Source organism: Salmo salar, chromosome 05 (assembly GCF_965601325.2).
Source record: "Salmo salar chromosome 05, fSalSal1, whole genome shotgun sequence".
In the NCBI taxonomy this organism is placed as follows: domain Eukaryota; kingdom Metazoa; phylum Chordata; class Actinopteri; order Salmoniformes; family Salmonidae; genus Salmo; species Salmo salar.
Genome location: NC_138295.1, coordinates 41,694,069 through 41,705,404, shown reverse-complemented (window position 1 = coordinate 41,705,404; position 11,336 = coordinate 41,694,069). Strand labels below are relative to the sequence as shown.

The 11,336-nt window shown below is 44.3% G+C and overlaps 1 protein-coding gene across 1 annotated transcript in view; it reads right to left on the bottom strand.

The window, feature by feature from the left end:
* Positions 1-5,042: 5,042 nt before the first annotated feature.
* Positions 5,043-11,336, bottom strand: part of LOC106604929 (alpha-1A adrenergic receptor) — a 42,262-nt gene continuing 35,968 nt past the window's right edge. The window contains exons 2-3 of the mRNA XM_014200069.3: positions 6,825-6,966; positions 5,043-6,563 (exon numbers count right to left, since the gene is read on the bottom strand). Of these exons, the coding sequence (XP_014055544.1) occupies positions 6,137-6,563; positions 6,825-6,966 (569 nt within the window). The 3' untranslated portion in view covers positions 5,043-6,136. The remainder of the gene's footprint in view (positions 6,564-6,824; positions 6,967-11,336) is intronic.

Here is an 11,336-nt window from a genome sequence, read left to right as displayed (position 1 = left end):
CACAGAGGAGCGGGCGTTTGTGCCTGCCCAGGACATCCTGGATCCGTGATCTGTTCGAGACTTCAACCAAATACATGGTGGTCGCCCTGGCTCCACGGCTGGAGACGCAGTTAGAATGGAAGGGTACTGTCATGGTTCCAAATGTCACCAGAGGGTGGCAGAGAGTGACCTAGAGAAAGTAATGATCAATAATCACCAATTATGATTTCACTTTAAGAGAGGTGTGTTTTCTTTCCCTTTGCAGTAGCTTGATTCGTTCACTCACTGTGCGTTTGTCTCCTGAGTGAGTTCCTAGCCGTAGTGTTTGTTGTTTTCCCAGTGTTACTGTGATCCTTCTGTTACCGTTCTCAGTAAGGTACTTTCATTCATCCTTAACCACTGATTCCTCGTCTGGTCTCTTCTCCGCCCCTGGGTCCAACCTCATATCGTCACATGGAACTCTTCTAAGTCAAGGTAAGCTTTTGTTATTACTAATCAAATCAAAGTTTATTTGTCACGTGCGCCGAATACAAAAGGTGTAGACCTTACAGTGAAATGCTTACTTACAGGTAACCATTTGATTACCTGTTCAGGAGTCTCATGGCTTGGGGGTAAAAACTGTTGAGAAGCCTTTTTGTCCTAGACTTGGCACTCCGGTACCGCTTGCCATGCGGTAGTAGAGAGAACAGTCTATGACTGGGGTGGCTGGGGTCTTTGACAATTTTTAGGGCCTTCCTCTGACACCGTCTGGTGTAGAGGTCCTGGATGGCAGGCAGCTTTGCCCCAGTGATGTAGTGGGCCGTACGCACTACCCTCTGAAGTGCCTTGCGATCGGAGGCCGAGCAATTGCCGTACCAGGTAGTGATGCAACCGGTCAGGATGCTCTCGATGTTGCAGCTGTAGAACCTTTTGAGGATCTCAGGACCCATGACAAATCTTTTTAGATTCCTGTGGGGGAAAACGTCTGTTTTGGTGTGTTTGGACCATTCTAGTTTGTTGTTGACGTGGACACCAAGGAACTTGAAGCTCTCAACCTGCTCCGCTAAAACAGCCCAGTCGATGAGAATGGGGGCATGCTCGGTGCTCCTTTTCCTGTAGTCCACAATCATCTCCTTTGTCTTGGTTACGTTGAGGGATAGGTTGCTATTCTGGCACCACCCGGCCAGGTCTCTGACCTCCTCCCTATAGGCTGTCTTGTCGTTGTCGGTGATCAGGCCTACCACTGTTGTGTCGTCTGCAAACTTAATGATGGTGTTGGAGTCATGACTGGCCATGCATTCGTGGGTGAACAGGGAGTACAGGATTGGACTGAGCACGCTCCCCTGGGGAGCTCCAGTGTTGAGGATCAGCGTGGCAGATGTGTTGCTACCTACCCCCACCACCTGGGGGTGGCCCGTCAGGAAGTCCAGGATCCAGTTGCAAAGGGAGGTGTTTAGTCCAAGGTTCCTTAGCTTAGTGATGAGCTTTGAGGGTACTATGGTGTTGAACGCCGAGTGTAGTCAATGAATAGCCTTCTCACATAAGTGTTCCTTTTGTCCAGGTGGGAAAGGGCAGTGTGGAGTGCAATAGAGATTGCATCATCTGTGGATCTGTTTGGGCGGTTTGCAAATTGGAGTGGGTCTAGGGTTTCTGGGATAATGGTGTTGATGTGAGCCATTACCAGCCTTTCAAAGCACTTCATGGCTACGGGCGTGAGTGCTACGGACCATTTAGGCAGGTTGCCTTTGTGTTCTTGGGCACAGGGACTAAGGTGGTCTGCTTGAAACATGTTGGTATTACAGACTCAATCAGGGACATGTTGAAAATGTCAGTGAAGACACCTGCCAGTTGATCAGCACATGCCCGGAGCACACATCCTGGTAATCCATCTGGCCCCGCAGCCTTGTGTATGTTGACCTGTTTTTACTAAATAATTGCTACCGGTGCCCGCCGGTGTAACTGCTTACTCACTGTACACTAACATTACGGCATGATTGTAGTGGATTTACTAACGCATTAGTTCTGTTTGCTATGATGATTATGACGTTACTTTAGCTAATATGGTGACAATGATGTAGTAGTTTGGCTTGGAAAGGATTTGTCCAATAAAAACTCTCGTTTACAACTGTTGGACAAGTGATTACACCCTATATCAGCTAGATTTACATTTTACATTACATTTAAGTCATTTAGCAGACGCTCTTATCCAGAGCGACTTACAAAATGGTGCATTCACCTTATGATATCCAGTGGAACAACCACTTTACAATAGTGCATCTAAATATTTTAAGGGGGGGGGGGGGGGGGGGGGGGGTTAGAAGGATTACTTTATCCTATCCTAGGTATTCCTTAAAGAGGTGGGGTTTCAGGTGTCTCCGGAAGGTGGTGATTGACTCCGCTGTCCTGGCGTCGTGAGGGAGCTTGTTCCACCATTGGGGTGCCAGAGCAGCGAACAGTTTTGACTGGGCTGAGCGGGAACTGTGCTTCCTCAGAGGTAGGGGGGCCAGCAGGCCAGTGGTGGATGAACGCAGTGCCCTTGTTTGGGTGTAGGGCCTGATCAGAGCCTGAAGGTATGGAGGTGCCGTTCCCTTCACAGCTCCGTAGGCAATCACCATGGTCTTGTAGCGGATGCGAGCTTCAACTGGAAGCCAGTGGAGAGAGCGGAGGAGCGGGGTGACGTGAGAGAACTTGGGAAGGTTGAACACCAGACGGGCTGCGGCGTTCTGGATGAGTTGTAGGGGTTTAATGGCACAGGCAGGGAGCCCAGCCAACAGCGAGTTGCAGTAATCCAGACGGGAGATGACAAGTGCCTGGATTAGGACCTGCGCCGCTTCCTGTGTGAGGCAGGGTCGTACTCTGCGAATGTTGTAGAGCATGAACCTACAGGATCGGGTCACCGCCTTGATGTTAGTGGAGAACGACAGGGTGTTGTCCAGGATCACGCCAAGGTTCTTAGCACTCTGGGAGGAGGACACAAGGGAGTTGTCAACCGTGATGGCGAGATCATGGAACGGGCAGTCCTTCCCCGGGAGGAAGAGCAGCTCCGTCTTGCCGAGCTAGATGCAGGCAAGTGTGTAAGTCGGCATTGAATGTCACTCTCTGTCACCTCAAATTTGTCTCTCCACCTGTGTACACCTACGTTGTAAACTTTCATTCATAGGCTAGGTTGTAGCAACCTCATGATGGGTGTAGGGAAAATTTGAGTATCATGTAGTACCCTAAACCTATCGCTGTTACATTGAACTGGGTGAATGGAATAGGAATGAGAGTCATCCGATATGCTGTAATAGAAATAAGGCCATGCTCATGAAAGAAAATCGGCACTGACCGCCACTGACCCCCAGGTGTTGAAGGCAGGAAACAACACCTCCACTACGCTGATCCTCAACACAGGGGCCAATAAGGGTGCGTGCTCAGCCCCCTCCTGTACTCCTTGTTCACCCACGCCTCCAACTCAGTCATCAAGTTTGCAGACGACACAACCATAGTAGGCCTGATCACCAACAAATGCGAGACAGCGTACAGGGACGAGGTGAGGGCCTTTGGCGGAGTGGTGCCAGGAAAATAACCTCTCCCTCAACATCAACAAAACTAAGGCGCTGATTGTGGACTTCAGGAGACAGCACAGAGGGAGCATGCCCCTATCCACATCGAAGGGACAGCAGTGGAGAAGGTGAAAGGCTTTAAGTTCCTCGGAGTACACATGGCAAGGCCATCAGACTGTTAAATAGCCATCAATAGTCGGTTACCACCTGGTAACTCAAACCTGCGCCTTAGAGGCTGCTGCCCTACGTACAAAGAAATGGAATCAATGGTACACTAGTCACTTTAATAATGTTTACATACCGCTTTACTCATTTCATGTGTACACTACCGGTCAAAGGTTTTAGAACACATACTCATTCAAGGGTTTTTCTTAATTTTTACTATTTTCTACATTGTTGAATAATAGTGAATAAATCAAACGATGAAATAACACATATGGAATCATGTAGTAACCAAAAAAGTGTTTTCTTCAAATAGCCACCCTTTGCCTTTGCATACTCTTGGCATTCTTTTAACTATCTTCATGCATTTCAATTAACAGGTGTGCCTTCTTAAAACTTCATTTGTGGAATTTCTTTCCTTCTTAGTGTGTTTGAGCCAATCAGTTGTGTTGTGACAAGGTAGGGGGATATACAGAAGATAGGGCTTAGTATTCTACCAAATAGGGTTATTTGGTAAAATACCAAGTCCATATTATGGCAAGAACAGCTCAAATAAGCAAAGAGAAATGACAGTACATTATTACTTTAAGACATGAAGGTCAGTCAATACGGAACATTTCAAGAACTTTGAATGTTTCTTCAAGTACAGTGGCAAAAACCATCAAGCGCTGAGGAAACTGGCTCTCATGAGGACCGCCACATGAATGAAAGACCCAGAGTTACCTCTGCTGCAGAGGATAAGTTCATTAGAGTTACCAGCTTCAAAAATTGCAGCCAAAATAAAGTAACAGCCACATCTCAAGATCAACTGTTCAGAGGAGACTGCGTGAATCAGGCCTTCATGGTCGAATTGCTGCAAAGAAACCACTACTAAAGAACATCAATAAGAAGAGACTTGCTTGGGCCAAGAAACACGAGCAATGGACATTAGACCGGTGGAAATTTGTCCTTTAGGCGGGAGTCCAAATTGGACATTTTTGGTTCCAACAGCCGTGTCTTTGTGAGACGTGGTGTGGATGAACGGATGATCTCCACGTGTGTATTTCCCACCGTAAAGCATGGAGGAGGAAGTGTTATGGTGTGGGGGTGCTTTGCTGATGACACTGTCTGTGATTTATTTACAATTCAAGGCACACTTAACCAGCATGGCTACAACAGCATTCTGCAGCGATACGCCATGCCATCTGGTTTGCGCTTAGTGGGACTATCATTTGTTTTTCTACAGGACAATGACCCAACATAGCTCCAGGCTGTGTAAGGGCTATTTTACCAAGAAGGAGAGTGATGGAGTGCTGCATCAGATGATAGGCCTACCATGAACCCATGTCATCCATAGAAGAAGGAAAAAAACGGTATAGGCACACTGAGACACACGTATTGTACAATATAGACATTTGTTTTATTTAAATCGAAAATCAGTGGCCATTGGCATACGACAGTTGAAGTGTTAAGGGCTCGATTCAATCCGTACCGTGATGGATCTGCGCTGTAGCCCGAATTACAATTTAAGGCAACATTACCTCGCTCACAAGACTGCATTCACAGTAACCGCTGCAAATGTCGGCTCAATTGGAAATTACCTTAAATGTCAAGTGTGCTACAACACAGTTCTTCCACGCTACGGCTTGAATGAAGCCCTTAACCTAAGTACGCTATATACAGTATCTTTGACATATGAATGACTGTTTGAGTAATGTTTGAAAATACATTTATTTATGGAGTGTATCACATTTTACATAGATGGGGTAGTGCGTGTAACAGTAGCAGTGGTTTTATCATCTCCTCTTAAATCAAAGCACAACTCTATGTTCCTGCTACTCTTTTTTTTCTCCTTTATCTTTTTAACCACTAGATTTATGATGAGTACACTAAATAACCAGGTTATACTTTATTTACAAACATTCCATACAGATATCAAGTGACAGTAACAGAAACGTGATCATCAGATCTTTACATGTAACACAAACCCATTCTCTGACTGACCACACACCCAGCAGAGAAGAGGCATTCACAGATCAGGATAAACTGAAAGAGGAAGGATGACAGCTTAGGTTGCAGTTCCACACGTAGTCCCAAGGTGTCATGAATTTGTTTCTGTCAAATCCATAGTGTACAGTTTGTGGTTTATAACATTATTTCACTATTGCCCTTGATCCTGTCTGAGAAATACAGTACAGCCTCATCTGTAGTCATTTTCCTCTGACAGTGATAGTTATAGTTCGATTTAACAGATGCTGGATTGATCCTGATGCTCAGTAAAGCCGGCTAACATACAGCAGAGGGCATCTTCAACCATTTCCCATACCAACAATACGAAACCATTGACCGTTCGAGGATCACTTGACTTGAACCACTGACAGTGAATGGAACCATACATCACTCCCCATCATCAGTCAGGGACTAAACATGATTCAAATCCCCATCAGGAATCATTCAACAACAACTCATGAGTCTGTAAGACTACCAGACAGTCACACCTTATCCTCAGGTATGTCCCCTCCACACTCCCCATTCTGCCCCCCACAGGGGAACAAGAACACCCCCTGACCGGACTCCCTGTGAGACATCCCCCCATGGGTCCCTCCACTGCCCACACCCCCCCTCAGTGTTCCCAGCTGGCAGCTAGCAGGACTCCCAGGCAGCAAGGAGGGCGACCTGGAGGCGGCGGAGGCCCAGCAGGTGTAGAGGGCCTCCCCCTCTGGGCAAGCCAGCAGGTAGCTCGGGCTGGGGCTGGCTGAGGAGGACAGGGTGCGCTGGCTCCCGTTTAGGCAGGCAGGGTTCTTCTGTGAGTGGCCAGACTCAGCCGAGTTTTTTCGTGAGTGGCTGGCGGAATTGAAGTGGGAGGTACGGTAGTTGTAGGCATGCCAGCCTGGGCGTCTCCTATGGTGGCACTGGCATCTGAGGATGGGGAGGTGGGGGAAGGATCAAGTCCAAATTAAAACGCTTTATTGTACATTAGGGTAAAAGTGGAGATTTGAATTTGGCTTCTACATGGCTCAGAACAACAACCACAATGTACAGAACTTTAGACACACAAAAGGCTACTACGAATAATACTTGGCCACTCTCGGAGTAAATTGTAATATGAAAGACCAATCTGAAGATGCAGAGGAATTAAGGAGTACAGTAATATGATAGGTAGTAAAGTAATAGACCAACCTGAGGATGCGTATGAAGGCCAGTTTGAACTGTCGGCTGTAGCAGGGGTAGATTATGGGGTTGAGACAGGAGTTGAAGTAGCCCAGCCAGAAGATCACCTTGAACAGTGTCTCAGGAGGGCGGAAGTCTGGATTGAAAGACCCTGGGGGGGACAGGAACAGATAAAGGTTATACATTTTTATATTCCTTTAAAAATAATATAAAAAATATATATATATATAAAAATAAAAACAGTAAAAGCAGGTGAGCTGGTTGTAATGTTTCTGCCCATTTTCTGGTGTTCTGTGGTGGAAAACTGAGCGTAACACATCAAACCTGTTACCCAGACATGCTAGAAATGTTTTAACAGCTTGCCATCAATTGCCACTCACTGTTGCACACAGCAAGTTTCCACTCATGGCTGATTTAAGAATAAATTGTCAGCCCTGTTACGGTTTACAGTACGGCAGCAGCATAAATGGTGGGCGGATTTGTGCGTGGTGCTGAGTGTGTACATGTAGGTGTGTGTGTGTGTGCGCCATAGTGACAGTGTAGGTGTGATAGACCAGTAAAAAGATAAAGAGGATCTTTATTTTTACTATTTTCTACATTGTAGAATAATAGTGAAGACATCAAAACTATGAAATAATGCATATGGAATCATGTAGTAACCAAACATGTATTTAACAAATCAAAATATAGTTGAGATTCTTCATAGTAGACAACCTTTGCCTTGATGACAGCTTTGCACACTCTTGGCATTCTATCAACCATCTTCATGAGGTAGTCACCTGGAATGCATTTCAATTAACAGGTGTGCCTTGTTAAAAGTGCATTTGTGGAATTTCTTTCCATCTAAATGCGTTTGAGCCAACCAGTTAGGGGTGATATACAGAAGATAGCCCAAGTCCATATTATGGCAACAGCTCAAATAAGCAAAGAGAAACGACAGTCCATCATTACTTTAAGACATGGAGGTCAGTCAATCCGGAACATTTCAAGAACTTTGACAGTTTCTTCAAGTGCAGTCGCAAAAACTATCAAGCGCTATGATGAAACTGGCTCTCATGAGGACCGCCACAGTTACCTCTGCTGCAGAGGATAAGTTCATTAGTTACCAGCCTCAGAAAATGCAGCCCAAATAAATGCTTCACAGAGTTCAAGTAACAGACACATCTCAACATCAACTGTTCAGAGGAGACTGCGTGAATCAGGCCTTCATGGTCGAACTGCTGCAAAGAAACTACTAAAAGGACACCAATAAGAAGAGACTTGCTTGGGCCAAGAAACACGAGCGATGGACATTAGACTGGTGGAAATCTGTCCTTTGGTCTGAGTCCAAATGTGAGATTTTTGGTTGCAACCGCCGTGTCCTTGTGAGACGCAGAGTAGGTGAACGGATGATATCCGCATGTGTAGTTCACACCGTGAAGCACAGAGGAGGAGGTGTGATGGTGCTTTGCTAGTGATACTGTCTGTGATTTATTTAGAATTCAAGTCCCACGTAACCAGCATGGCTACCTCGGCATTCTGCAGCGATATGCCATCCCATCTGGTTTGCGCTCTGTCCCACTATCATTTGTTAATCAACAGGACAATGACCCAACACACCTCCAGGCTATGTAAGGGCTATTTGACCAAGGAGAGTGATGGAGTGCTGCATCAGATGACCTGGCCTCCACAATCACCTGACCTCAACCCAATTGAGATGGTTTGGGATGAGTTGGACCGCAGAGTGAAGGAAAAGCAGCCAACAAGTGCTCAGAATATGTGGGAACTCCTTCAGGACTGTTGGAAAATCATTCCAGGTGAAGCTGGTTGAGAGAATGCCAAGACTATGCAAAGCTGTCAAGGTAAAGTGCGGCTACTTTGAAGAATATAAAATATATTTTGATTTGTTAACGCTTTTGTTTACTACATGATTCCATGTGTTATTTCATAGTTTTGATGTCTTCACTATTACTCTACAATTTGGAAAATAGTAAAAATAAAGAAAAACCCTTAAATGAGTAGGTGTCCAAACATTTGACTGGTACTGTACATGTAAACAGGGATATAGAGATACTTATGTTAATAAACTAGCAGTAATATATACAGTGCCTTTAGAAGGTATTCATACCCATTGACTTATTCCACATTTTGTTTTGTTACAGCCTGAATTCTAAATGGCTTAAATAGATTTTGAGGAAGCACCTTTGGCAGCGATTACAACTGAGTCTTTCTGGTAAGTCTAAGAGCTTTCAAATGCCTGGATTGCGCAACATTTGCCACTTACTCTTTGCAAAATTCTTCAAGCGCAGTCAAATTGGTTGTTGATCATTGCTAGACAATCATTTTCATGTCTTGGCATAGATTTACAAGTAGGACTAGGTCAAAACTGTAACGTGACCACTCAGGAACATTCACATTCACTTTCTTCTTTGTAAGCAACTCTAGTGTAGATTTGGCCTTGTGTTTTAGGTTATTGTCCTGCTGAAAAGTGAATTAATCTCCCAGTGTCTGGTGGAAAGCAGACTGTACCAGGTTTTCCTCTAGGATTTTAATGATAACAAGCATACCCATAACATGATGCAGTCACCACTGTGCTTGAAAATATGTAGAGTGGTTCTCAGCAATGTGTTGTATTGGATTTGACCAAAACATAACACTTTGTATTCAGGACAAAAAGATGAATTGCTTTGCCACATTTTTTGCAGTATTAAGTGGCTTGGTGCAAATAGCATGCATGTTTTGGAATATTTTTATTCTGTACAAGCTTCCTTCTTTTTACTCTTAGGTTAGTATTGTGGAGTAACTACAATGTTGATCCATCCTCAGTTGTCTCTTATAAGAGCTATTAAACTCTAACTGTTTTAAAAAGTCACCATTGGCCTTATGGTGAAATCCCTGAGCGGTTTCCTTCCTCTCCAGCAATTGAGTTAGGAAGGACGCCTGTATCTTTGTAGTGACGGTGTATTGATACACCATCCAAAGTGTAATTAATAACTTCACCATGCTCAAGGGTTTATTCTATGTCTACTTTTTATTTTACCCATCTAACAAAAGTTGCCCTTCTTTGCGAGGCATTGGAAAACCTCCCTGGTCTTTGTGGTTGAATCTGTGTTTTAAATTCACTGCTCAACTGAGGGAGCTTAAAGGTAATTGTATGTGTGGGCTACAGAAATGAGGTAGTCATTCAAAAATCATGTTAAACGCTATTATTGCACATCAGTGGTGGCTCCTCAGGGGAGGACCGTAATCCTCAGTGAATTTCTGAAACATTTAAATAGTGATAACATTAGTTATCCTTTTTAGATCAAACTATACTAAATATATTCACATGAGTTTGGTTCTGACAGAATAAATAACTCACGGACAACTAGTAAAAACTCAAACCAAGTTTATTCACCCACTGGGTCAAACAGCTGCAAAAGACAAACACATATTTACACAAGCACATATATTTATACCGTCCTCCTAGGAGGAGTCACCTCCTTGCACATCTAGATAGCCAACACATCTCTGTTGCTATTCATGAACTTAATTGGTTCCTCTCACTGGCGTAGTCATGGCCCACCTCCTGTTATAACCTTCTTGGGCATGTAAGTATGTGTGTAACAGGACTGTTCCTTCTCACTTCATCTGACCTGACCTCAGGCCAAATTCCTCACTCCTCCCTAATCTACAGCTATCCTACTTTATCAGTGACTGAAACCAGGCTGTTGCCCTTTGCCTCCCTCCATAGGACCAATGAGATTTAACAATAACATGTTCAACAGAATGTAAACTTCCTGCCTCCCCCCCATTGTCTCACTCAGTAACTTTCCATACACCTAGTTCTTATCCACCCTCCATTGACCCCAACATACATGTAAAGTAATCAATAAGTTCTAGCATGGTAACGTGAACAAATTTCAAGCTAGAATCCAACACGTCACCAAATAATTGATTAAAACACACTGTTTTGCAGTGAAGGTCTACAGTAGCCTCAACAGCACTCTGTAGGGTAGCACCATGGTGTAGCCGGAGGACAGCTAGTTTCCGTCCTCTTCTGGGTACATTGACTTCAATTCAGACTAACATAGTAATTATGACAACTTCCAGAGCATGTACTCCAACCTATCAGAGCTCTTGTTGAATGAACTGACTTGTTGTACACCCAATCAAAGGATCAGAGAATGAATCTAGTACTGAAATAATAATCTACAGCTAGCTAGCACTGCAGTGCATAAAATGTCATGAGTAGTCGACTCAAAGAGTGAGAAAGACAATAGTTGAACAGTTCTGAACAAATCAATTTCTTGAAAAATGAAGGAGAAGCGTGCGCGAGAGAGAGAGCTAGCTATATGTATTTCACTTTCTTAGCTAGCGAATGCAGCTAGCTAGTTTAGCATGCTCAAACAGATAGGGATGCTATGTTAGCTAGCTGGCTATGGCTATCCAACACTGGAACTCTTCCAAGTCAAGGTAATCTTTAACTGCTAAGCTCCTTGCTGACTGTACTGCATCGTTGTAGTGGGTTTACTAATGCATTAGTTCTGGTAGCTATTTTGA